The 11,483-nt window shown below is 45.2% G+C and overlaps 2 protein-coding genes across 2 annotated transcripts; one reads left to right on the top strand and one right to left on the bottom strand.

The window, feature by feature from the left end:
• Window positions 1-315: 315 nt before the first annotated feature.
• sco2 (synthesis of cytochrome C oxidase 2) lies at window positions 316-2,261 on the top strand. Its single transcript, XM_080492406.1, has 2 exons — window positions 316-387; window positions 1,030-2,261. Exon 2 carries the CDS (start codon window positions 1,050-1,052, stop codon window positions 1,854-1,856), a length of 807 nt encoding a protein of 268 aa, XP_080348532.1. The 5' UTR covers window positions 316-387; window positions 1,030-1,049; the 3' UTR covers window positions 1,857-2,261.
• ncaph2 (non-SMC condensin II complex, subunit H2) lies at window positions 2,220-8,400 on the bottom strand. Its single transcript, XM_080492405.1, has 20 exons — window positions 8,302-8,400; window positions 7,127-7,254; window positions 6,723-6,824; window positions 6,586-6,647; window positions 6,415-6,493; window positions 6,248-6,304; window positions 6,089-6,168; window positions 5,844-6,013; window positions 5,368-5,483; window positions 5,205-5,288; window positions 5,014-5,074; window positions 4,846-4,944; window positions 4,684-4,728; window positions 3,984-4,054; window positions 3,755-3,866; window positions 3,571-3,663; window positions 3,450-3,499; window positions 3,230-3,331; window positions 2,989-3,138; window positions 2,220-2,676 (listed from the first exon to the last, which is right to left on the bottom strand). Exons 2-20 carry the CDS (start codon window positions 7,235-7,237, stop codon window positions 2,551-2,553), a joined length of 1,770 nt encoding a protein of 589 aa, XP_080348531.1. The 5' UTR covers window positions 7,238-7,254; window positions 8,302-8,400; the 3' UTR covers window positions 2,220-2,550.
• Between the last annotated feature and the right edge of the window lie 3,083 nt (window positions 8,401-11,483).

Genomic DNA, 11,483 nt, shown 5'->3' with positions numbered 1-11,483 from the left:
CTTGAAATGTATGGATTTAGTCAAATCTCTTAAATCACGAATGATTTGCTATAGCACAAATAACGTTTTTTTTTCCCCAACAATTACCAAGTAGATGAAAAGAGAATAGAGCTATTTATTTGCAGTTGTTCGAGAGGAGAATTCGCGAATCTGCTGATGAGAACAAAAGAGTAATAAAACCGATGGTCTAATATTTTCGGTCGAGCTTTAAATATTGTTATTATTTTTATATACAGGCTGGAAGCTATTATTTGTTTTCTTTTGTTGCTTGTTTATTTATTTCGTGTTGGTCTGTGGTGAATCTGCGGCTCCGGAACGTGTCAGTGTGTCAGCGACGCTGCGCTTCGAGTGCGACCGCAGAGGTCGCCTGTTTCCCGGCGTGAGCAGGTGAGTCTGCCCGCTTTCTTCCACTACAACCTCCGCGCTTTAATCTCTTAACCGGAGGAACCGTGTTCGCTGTTAGAACGCCAGGCTCCTAATGATAACGTTAAAACGTTGACGGCTTCCTCTCTGGTGCCGTTCCGGGTAGTGTCAGTGGAAGCAGACGCTTCATTGTTTCATTCTACATAGTAGTACATTTTTAAATAAATTGATGGGATTGTAGATCCATACGAAGACACAGGAAAGTCTTGGCCACAGTTTTGTTGAGTTTACATCCATGTGAGGCGAGTTTAAATCCGCATAAAAACGTTTTATTCTCCCTGAGCGCCACTGTTTGATAACATTCTAGAGCCAAAATGGCGTCTGTTACGACACTTTGAGGTACAGGAGCCCAAAGCGACCAAGTTAGTAAAAATGCAGACGAAATGATAGTTTTGAATCGGTAAAGCAGTTTTTTGATTCTGTTAATGAAATGAATGACATATATAACATGGAAATGCAACCGTTTGACGTACTTTGGTCTTCAACTGAAGCTTATTAAAACTGTTATTTACTTAAACTTTTCAAATTGAAATTGATACAAACTCCAGTGATCATGTAGTTTTTTTTCTTGTGAAATTCAACCCGTCTTTGCTTGGTGTCTCGCAGCAGGAAGTCGGTAGGTGGAGATGTTGGTGCTGCGGTGCATCATGGGTGATCTCCGAGGAGGAGGACGCCTCCTGAGGAGCCTCCACAGGATGCCTGTGTTCTCGGAGGGGAGGCAGGTCCAGCTGAGCGGACCCCGCTCTCAGAGGACGCACGCCCGGCTCATGTCTGGCGGTCCGGGCCCATCAAGTGCCGGACTGAAGCTAAGGGTGCGGGTGCTGATCACGTTGCTGTTCGGCGGCGGGCTCCTCAGCGCCTGGTGGTTCGTCCACATGGAGAAGCAGCAGAAGCTGCAGCAGCAGCGTCTGGAGCAGCTGCGGCAGGTGGCGCTGGGTCAGGGCACTTTCAGCCTGCTGGACCACCGGGGGCAGCGGCGCACCAAGCAGGACTTCGTGGGCCGCTGGGTGCTGCTGTACTTCGGTTTCACGCACTGCCCGGACATCTGCCCCGACGAGCTGGACAAGATGAGCGCCGTGGTGTCGGCGCTGGACAACAACGCCTCGCTGCCGCAGGTGCAGCCGCTCTTCATCACCGTGGACCCGGAGAGGGACGACGTGCCGGCACTCGCCCGCTACGTCAAGGACTTCCACCCCCGCCTCATCGGGCTGACGGGAACGCCCGAGGAGGTGAAACACGCGGGGCGGGACTACCGGGTGTACGCCAGCCCCGGACCCAAGGACGAGGACGGCGACTACATCGTGGATCACACCATCCTGATCTACCTGGTCAGTCCCGACGGACTCTTCCTGGATTACTACAACCGCATGAAGAGCCAGGAGCAGATCGTCGAGAGCATCCAGAACCACATCAAGAACCATGTCACACTCTGAACCAGAACCACGTCAGGAACTTGTTCAAAGACTGAAAGACGCCTTAAACTGATTGGAAGTTAGTTTTTTTTCCTTCTTCTGTGAAATGAACTGTTCATTCAAATACCTGAAACTGTTCAGTCTTTTCTTTTTGACTTTATCAGTTTGCTGCTTTTCACCGACCGATGTTTAGTTTCTGACTTTTCCAAAAAGTTGTGTTTTCTGTATTCACTTAAAAAAACACTGATTTCTAACTGAAATGAAATCAAAGGTTCGTGTGTTGAAGTTGCAGCAGTGGAAAAACCTTCAGTTCTTTTAAATGGCTTCATGTTCTCATTAAAGTTATTAATGCTAGGCCATAGCAACATGGAACACTGTATGTTTCAACTTTTTTTTATTAAAGTGTCACGTGTGTTTACAATTGCCAGATAACAGTGGATTGGTGACATGGAGCTCTGTGGAAGTTAGAGGGCGACACAGAGCTGCGAAGGTGACACGTCAGCGTTTTTTTTTTATTCAAATAACTTGTTTTCCCTCCTGATTATTTTGGTTACAAGTTTCACAACAAAACAAACCTCAGAATCTAAATTTTTTATTTATTTTTTTTTTCAATTCTGAGAAAACCCATCAGGGAAAACAGGAGTCAGCCCAAATGTACAGGATTTGAAGTTCTCCCTCAGCAGTGGATATAAACACGATTTTAAGGAGGTTCTGATCAGGAAGCAGACAGAGCTTTGAATCGGTCCGTCGCTCTGCACGTGCTCAGTAGAGTCAGACCCATCGAGTCCAAACTGTCCTCCAGACCGGCGGCGCTGTCGATCTCCACTGTGTAATCGTTGGCCTACACACACACACACACACACACACACACACACACACACACAAAGAGCTCGGTTCAACATCCGAAGAAAGAAACTGAAAATAATCCTCCAAGCCACAGGGGGCGCTGTCCCAGCACAGAGTGCTGATTTAACAAATCAGAACAAATAGTGTAAGGTTAAATCGAAATTGGACCGGGGGCGGAGCCCTGAAGAACTCTGCAGGTTTTATATGCGATAGCCTGTTTTACTGTACGTGTGTGTGTGTGTGTGTGTGTGTGTGTGTGTGTGTGTGTGTGTGTGTGTGTGTGTGTGTGTGTGTGTGTTTTCCCCACCAGTTGCAGTGAAGCCAGCAGGTACTTGCAGGCCTCGACGTTGTCCAGGCCGTGAACGACAGAGGTGAACATCCTGCGGTGGCCGATGCTGCTCAGGGAGTCGACGATCCGTCGGCCGTACTCGTGGATGTCGAACACTGGTCGCTGCTCCTGGGGAAAAAAAAACACACACACACACGCCGGTTATGGTGAGGGTAAGCCCCGCCCCCTCAGGTGTGCTCCGGTCTGAAGGGGTCCTCACCTGCAGGTCCAGCTTTGGGCGGAGCTTTTCCTCCCATTCCTTGACCCGTCGGGACAGAGACGTCTCCTGAGTGTAACCGCGACTGTTTACTACCAGCTGCTCCTGAACGCAGCACAGAGGAGAGGACCAATCAGAACTGTCGGGTTGAGATTAGGTTTCTTTTCAAAACTTGTCGAACAAGCAGGGTCTGTGGAGAACACGTTTTGTGGCGTTGACTCACGACTCTCAGCTTCACCAGGTCTTCGTACGTCAGCTCGTCTCTGTGAGGCTCTGCAGAGACACGAGAGTCAGACGTGTCCTCCGTGTTCGTTTCTCCTCACGCGCTCTGAGGGGATTCCTACCTGCGGAGCCGAAGTCGTTTCCTCCCGGGAACTCTGCGGCAAAGTCGTCTGGGGAACCCCCGTCCTCGGCGTCGGAGCCGCCGTCGTCTCCGCCTTCGAAGGTTACAGCGTTAACGAGGGACCCAAAAGTTGCATTTTCAATGGTAACTTATTTTCTTGGACCGTACAGAAATGTATTTTTTACCCAGCAGGTGGTAGTGTTCTCCCTCCACAGGCTCCTCCCCCTCCTGATGTGGCCCCGCCCCCTCAGGCTGCAGGAAGGTCCTCCTCAGCTCCTCCTCGGAGATTACTACACCCTGACAAACAGAGAAACACTTTGTTTTTCTAAAAAAAAAAAGGCTGAAAAGTGGAGAACAACCATCCAGGAAGTTTTTTTTTAGTGACTCTTTCAAAAACAGTGTAATGAGTCTTACGGTCTTCCTGTAGATCCTCCTGTGAATCCTCATCCTGTCTTTCAGCGTGCTCACATACATGTAGTTCAGGTCTGAAACGGCACGAATGAATCAATGAGCATCTCAAAAAAGTGACTTTAAACAAAGCCTGAGACGATCCGACACGTCTGGTTTGATTTCCCCAGAGGTCCCAAAGCAAAACATCTTCATATTATTCTCACTGAATAAAAAATATCCAGTAGATATAGAATCATTTATCTACTAATCTAACAGAGATTATCATCTCATCGACAGCTCCTAAAGACACACAGGAAGAAAAACAAGAAACCCAGAATGGAGCCCTGAGGAACGCCACCTCATCACTTGTTTATCTGTCCCACAGTAGTTCAGGAGAAAAACGGAATATTTGTCACAAATGATTGTATTTCTATTCTGGATGACTAATTGTAGACTTTATTTTTTGAAAAGTAGGGATTACTTTCTGCCATTAAACATTATTAACTATGAGAATTAATTATTCTTTATAATAATTTAAATCAATACTTTTTTGGAGAAACATTTTCTAAACAAACTATTTCCTGGATGAAAGGATAATTTGCAGATAAATTAAAAAAAATTTTTTTACATTTGTTTGACCAAAATGAGATGAACGCGTACCAAGTGAAGTTTTATTTTGAAAACAAATTAGTGACTTATTGATTTTAGTGCATGAGTTTGTTACCTGTGAACGTGGGTCCATTTTTTAACTTGTGCTCATATGGATTGACTGAAACAAACAAAACATGTCAACAGTTAAAAGAAGCTCTGAGGGGTGGTGGTGGTGGTGATGGGGGTGGTGGTGGGGGTGGTGGTGGGGGTCAAACAGCGGCCGGCGGCCCCTTACAGTTCCCAGTGAACCAGCTCCTGAAATCCTGCAAGGCAGCTCGTCTCCGCTTCCTCTTTCCACCGTCGTCCAGCCCGTCAGGAACCTTGTAGCATTTTTCTGAAGAGAAACAAAGGTCAGTATTGAGCGAGACGCCTCCGCTCCCAGTCCCCAGAGTAATCGGATTACCCGATTTGAAGGGGCGTTCCTCCGTGACGGCATACGGGTCGTGGAACGCCCAGACGTTCACCTGGAACATGAACACAACATAGAGATATTTCACAAATACGATATCTTTGTTTCTGTGATAATAAAGCAGATTTGTTGAGGGAATTCATGTTAGAGAAGAAAGAAAAGCTGATGAAGACGTTTGGACGTACAGCAGGTGGAGCTTCAGCCTCTGGTCTCTGTTTGTCTGCTTCCACCTGCCGCCGCTCTCGAAGCATCCGGCCGTCACTCTGAGCCTGAAACACAAAGGCTCGGATTTGATCCAAACTCACGGGAAGAGGCCGGGTTTGTTGGATCCGTATGAACCACTCAAACCTGCTGCCGGTCGATGTGCTCCTCCACCTCCATGTGGTTCTCCTCTAGAGGGGCGAAGCCGTCTGCAGCATCGTCGCCTCCATCTTCAGCTCCTCCTTCAACCTCGGCATCAACTTCTACTGAAAAACGACCAGTTAACCCTGAAGTGGCAGTGAGCCGGGGACGGCGAGGTGGCATTCAGAGTGGATCAATGAAATATGAATCCGGTGACAGACGAATGGCCGCAGTGACAGTGAAGCGGCGGTAACATGAAATTACAGGGAGAAAGTAAAAGAGAAGCGGCTGCAGTGGCAGTTAAATGGCGGTGACAGTAAAGAAAGTAGAGTGACAAAAGAGTGGCGTAAAGGTGAGAGTAAAGTGGCATTAGGGTGGTAAAGTGACAATGAAATGACAAGTTAAGTGCAAGTAGAGGCAATAAAGTCACAGTAGAGACAGTAGAGACAGTAAAGTGACAGAACAGAAACGAGCAGAAGAACCTTGAAGCTGCTGCAGAAACTCGTCGTTTCCAGGAAGATGAAGATGGTGAGGATGATGAAGCTGCTGAGTGGAGGCAGCCGACTGGAGCGTGAGCAGGATCAGATCTCCACGTGGGACGAACAGGTTGATCCTGAAGTCCTTCTGACTGCAGATGATCTCTCCTTTCACACTGAGACACAGGGAGAGTCTTCATCACGCCGGCTGGACAGACCCAGTGGGAGCAGAGCCAGGGAGGAAGACTCACCTGATGAGAGGCAGCTTGTGTTTCTCGTGAGTTTCAGGAGGAATCAGACTCTCAGGAGGAAGAGGAGTCACACTGATGGTCTGAACACACACACACACACACGACATACTGTAGATCAGAGTGAACTGGATTCAGACTCCGACGGAGAAACAAACTCACTGTGCTGGAATCGGACGTCTGGCTGTTTTCTGAGTCTTCCAGATCCAACGGAGTGAACTGAAGGAGACAAAGAGATGAAATCTCAGCGGGAGAAGCACAGCGCGAACGGAGGAACTGAGGAAGAAAGTTGACGGTCAGAGAGGCAGGAGAGTGAAAGACAGCAGCACCTCAGCCATGTCGTCTGTGTTGTGGCTCTCCCTTCCGTCTGCGTCGTCATCGCCTTCGGCCGCGGCCGGTTTGTTCCGTCTGTGAGCAGAAGAAGAAGAAGGAGAAGGAGAAGAAGAAGCTCAGAACAAAGTCACACCTGCTCGCTCTGCTGCGAGGGTACGACTCCCTACTTTTTGCTTCTGTCGTTGATGTACTCCAGAGTCTGATAGACCAGACTGTGCAGCAGCTCCACCTGAAAACACACCGACACCGTCAGCCACGGGAGGAGCTCAGTGTGTGAAACACCCGAATACCGAACCAAACTCACCTTCTTGCTGTAGATGCAGGTGGAGCCCTGAATGAGCAGAGCGGCTTCTGCAAAGTTCAGTCGGATTTGACCTCCGTCGAAGGTGATGCACATCTCATCCAGCTGCCGACGCACAACCCGGGAAGAAAAGCGAGACGGATAAGGAGAAGGCGAAATCATTCATCTCCTTACAAGTAGAATGAGTGCTGCGGCTGATCTGAAAAGATCTCGTCCAGGCCATCATGATTGGCTCACAGATTAAACACAAATTGTGGTTCCAGTCGTTGTGTATTCATAATCTACAAATCGAGATGATGGAATAGTAAATTTAAAAGAAATCCACATTTAAAAGAAGTGTTTCTATACTCCATCCCACCCCACACTTTGAGAATCACTGGGTTTGAGTAAACTGTTTGTTTTCTTACCTCCTCTAAGTAGTCATTGAGCTCGGACGCCAAGTCGATCTCCCAGTTCTTGGTGAGATCTCTGATTGGCTGCAGCAGGTGAGCAAACCTGCCCTCTGTGGACTCCATCATCACCACCGCTGACCTGACTGACCATCGGTCAGAAACATTTATCAACATCACACACAGGTTCTCCCAAGAAAGTTCCCACTTCCCATTGGGGACATTGTGCTAGAGCTCGATCCAGATAGAAACTTCCCACTTGGGAAAGTGGAATGTTTGGGGGACGTCATCGCAGGCTTCACGCAGAAAAAAAAAGATATTTTGATGTTATTGTTGCCAGCGACTCTTAATTCAATGCCTGGTTCAGGTCAGGTCAGGAGGTGGAGGTGGATAAAGCAGTGAAAGATGGATGGATTAATACAGATGGTGCCCTATAAGCCTCTATAGCAGCAGATAGTCAAGCAATGTTGGATCATGTTAACCGGAAGCAGATGTGTCAAAATAAATGGCAGTTACACTGAAGACTAGTAAAACACACAAATAGACCACTTTCGGTTTGAACTAAAACAACGTAGTGTTACACATTGGACGGCTCGCAGCTGTTTTGTTCATTTGAGTAAAATTTGCATATCTATCAAAACTCAGATTCATTTATCAGCGTCGATTGTCGATTATCAGCTGTTACGTCCCATAAACGATCATCATTTGATAAAATGTATCCCTGTATTACGTAGAAAGGTCTAAATAAGTTTTACAAGAATTACATGTTTAAGGTTTTGTGCCACTTTGAACTTTGTAGTTCAATCGGGTTGTTTCTCTGAATTTAAACAATAATGACGCGAAATTATGGAGATCTTTTACCACATCGTTGTTGTAACTATAAGGCCGAATGACAACACAACATCATGTCAACTAGTTAAAACCTTTAACTAAAACCCAACTGAATGAAAACAACCTGAAATGAAAGGTTTGAGCTGGAAGTGTGAGATCTCTGAACGCACCCTGGTTCAACCTTCCTGAACACCGAGGTTTTGGAAGAAGGCGGCGGAGGTTTAAAAACAGAATTATTATAACACTTTGATAAAGTTTATGTGATAAAAGTGATGTTTCACAACGTTCACAACAAATACACACGTTAACCGGAGGAGTTGCTGGTTCGATAATGAAATAAAGCCTGAAAGTCATAAACTCACCGGGAGACCGGATGCTAGTTGTTTGTAGCTGTTAGCACAACAGTTAAACCTCCCGCGCTAATTTCTTCTTCGCTGCACCTCATCCTGCTTCCTTATTCCTCCTTCCGCCGCAGCTGTCCCCTGTCGGTGTTCGGGTGGAACGCATCCCGCTTGGCCGCTAGGTGGCAGCGTTGCATTGTAGTAATAAAATAAAATAAAATAAAATAAAATAAAATAAAATAAAATAAAATAAAATAAAATAAAATAAAATAAAATAAAATAAAATAAAATAAAATAAAATAAAATAAAATAAAACAAAATTTAATTAAAGAAAAGAAAAGAAAAGAAAAGAAAAGAAAAGAAAAGAAAAAGAAAACAATACGAATACGAATACGAATACGAATACGAATACGAATACGAATACGAATACGAATACGAATACGAAGACGAAAACGAAATGGAAATAAATAAAATACAATATTCAATTACCAAGAAGTTGAAATAAAATTCAATAAAAAAGCGAAAATGGAAGTGATAAAATGAGTATTAATTAACTAATGAAAACATGCTGAATTTTTGATTGTATACTTTTATTGTTATTTAAAACTTTAATTTAAGTGGACATAAATATACATTTTTTGAAGAATCTTCAAATCAAACAAAAGGAGATATTTGGGAGTTTTCGCTAATTGTTTTGTGTGTGTGGGGGGGGGGGGGGGGGGGGCACAGCTGTTTGTTGATGTGAAATTAAATTTCATGCAGATGGAAACTGATGAGATTTCCTCGGAGCTCATATTGAAATCATTTCTCTTCATGCAATACGAAGATCATGAAACTGGGAATTGTGGTGTTGTTTGTGTTCACATGAACATGATGAATGATCCACCTAGGCCACGATTATCTCTAAATAAAAGCTGTTTGTGTGAAATGTGACGTCAGCAAAATAAAGATGTTTCTAAAATCCACCTGCACCATGTTTCTAATTTACTCAACACTTATAGATATATTTCAAGTCAATAACCCGGATCAATGAAATTCCAACACCTCCCTCTCCTCCTTTTCATCAGTGCGAGAGGAAGGCTGTAATTAATGTCTCTGAGGAGGGGGAGGTAGGGGAGGAGGGAGAACATGATGGGGCAGCTGGAGCTAAAAATATTCCTCCTAATTTAACTCAGCCGGATCTCTAATCCAGGAGATACACTCCTCCTCCTCCTCCTCCTCCTCCTCCTCCTCCTCCTCCTCCTCCTCCTCCTCAGTACTGTAAAAGATCTCTTTTTTTTCTTTGGGTGGGGGGGGGTTCTAAAAAGAAAGAATGAAGTGATTAGTTATACTTTAACAGATTTTGAGGTGTTACTGCGTTGCAAACAGGTTAAAGCTTCCTCAGGTACATTGGTCATCAAGTAAAACCAATCAAATTGGATGAATTCCACATTTATGATCAAAATTCTTAAATGTGAAAGTTTGCTAGAAGATGAACGGACATACATATATAATACATCTCATTCCAAAAAATACATGCACACATCAGATATGGAGTCTTGGGTGAAAGACAGAGGTGATTGTAGCTGCACGGTGCCTCCAAAACCCCAAGTCATCAATATGGAATCAGGCCCTGTTTGCACAAGAACAAAAATGATTGAAAACGGTGAACTTCCATTTTGCTCTTGGCGTCCTGGAAACGCAACCTGTTGAAAATGGCTCCCAAAGTGGAACGTTCTGATCTGCTCATGTGCGACATAGACAATGAAGAACATGGCGGCCTCAGGAATATATATATATATATATATATATATAGGTTATTTCATCTTTGATTCACGTTAATTGACTTTAATTGACCCCTTAATAGTTTTCTTGCATCAGCATTTTTAAAAATTAAAGTTTGTATCTTTCTCTGGCAAGTTTTTATTATTTTGTTAATAATTCATAGTAATATGGGTGAGTGCAAGCTAAGTTAGCAACAGAAATCATAAATAGCCAAGTTTTTTTCAATGATTTTTCTGCGTGTGTGTGTGTGTGTGTGTGTGTGTGTGTGTGTGTGTGTGTGTGTGTGTGTGTCTGGATGGTTTTCTGATATCTACCTGTCAGCTGTATGAAAGCGGCTCGTGCTGAGCGCGTGCGGTGAGGTCACGGCCCGCTGTCGGACACTGTGATTGGCTGGAAAACCTCCTGCCGATCACAGAGGAAGCCAGAAAATCTGCCACGCTCAGAAAACTCTCGGCTGCTCCGACTTTCACCCCAATTTTCCGGCTCTCAGCCGGCGGCCGTGTGATTGGACGGCAGCATGGCTCACTGAGTTCCCACAATCCACCGGGGGCGGCGTTAATGGATCATGAAACCACCATCAGCTCTGTGAGGAAACACGCAGCTCAGACTGCGACACAACCCACACATTAAACACACAGAACACTGTGTGTGTGTGTGTGTGTGTGTGTGTGTGTGTGTGTGTGTGTGTGTGTGTGTGTGTGTGTGTGTGTTTGTTTGTTTGTGTGTGATGGAGAAAGGCATGCTGGGAAAAAACCTGTGATCATTTACCTGCTGCCAGAAACCCGACCGGACTACTCTGACGTGTGGAAACTCTCAAGGTTTCGTTTGCCGGGGAATTTGTCCCGTTAAGAATCATAGCTCCTTTCGATAAAGGCTAATGCTAATCACCGCTACAGCTAAGTAGCATTTAGCTTCTCTCCCTTGGGCCTCGTTTACGCGACAATGTTTTCAAGTGAAAGCAGCCAACTTTCTTGTGTTCTGGATGTCTGTTTACAAGACCACGGTGCTTTTGCGAACGCTCCGTCTTCATGCAAACGGTAAATGGGTTTCACCTACATAGCGCTTTTCCACCACTTGAGTGATCCCCAATTTGTTAATCATGCTCACCTATTCACACCCCAATAGAGGCGGCTGCCATGCCATTGGGAGCAGTTTGGGGCTCATTGTGTTGCTCAGGTATATTCTGACATGGGGACAGATGGGGAATCAAGCCTACAACCTTTCTATTGATATAAGACTCAGCCACAACCACAAACTGGAACTTTTCCAAAACGCTGATGCTACACGAGTAGTATGTAAACGGTTTTGCGTATGAGTGAGAGGGATTCATTCATAACAATGAATGAACCTTGGTACGGTTTGTGTGATTCACTCCTGAATTTAAGAACGTTTATTCAATAAAGCGGCGGACTGGTGACCTGTACCATGTACCCATCCAT

This window comes from Lipophrys pholis (genome assembly GCF_963383615.2).
Source record: "Lipophrys pholis genome assembly, chromosome: 22".
Lineage (NCBI taxonomy): Eukaryota > Metazoa > Chordata > Actinopteri > Blenniiformes > Blenniidae > Lipophrys > Lipophrys pholis.
This window is presented reverse-complemented; position numbering and strand designations above follow the sequence as displayed.

Excerpts from the sequence above, each read along its gene's own strand:
- ncaph2 (XM_080492405.1), bottom strand. The coding sequence starts at position 7,237 with ATGATGGAGTCCACAGAGGGCAGGTTTGCTCACCTGCTGCAGCCAATC. Across the intron at positions 4,729-4,845 it reads GAGCTGGTTCACTGGGAACT|TCAATCCATATGAGCACAAG; the intron begins GTAAGGGGCCGC and ends TGTTTGTTTCAG. Across the intron at positions 3,664-3,754 it reads AGAACACTACCACCTGCTGG|GCGGAGACGACGGCGGCTCC; the intron begins GTAAAAAATACA and ends TAACCTTCGAAG.
- sco2 (XM_080492406.1), top strand. The coding sequence starts at position 1,050 with ATGTTGGTGCTGCGGTGCATCATGGGTGATCTCCGAGGAGGAGGACGC.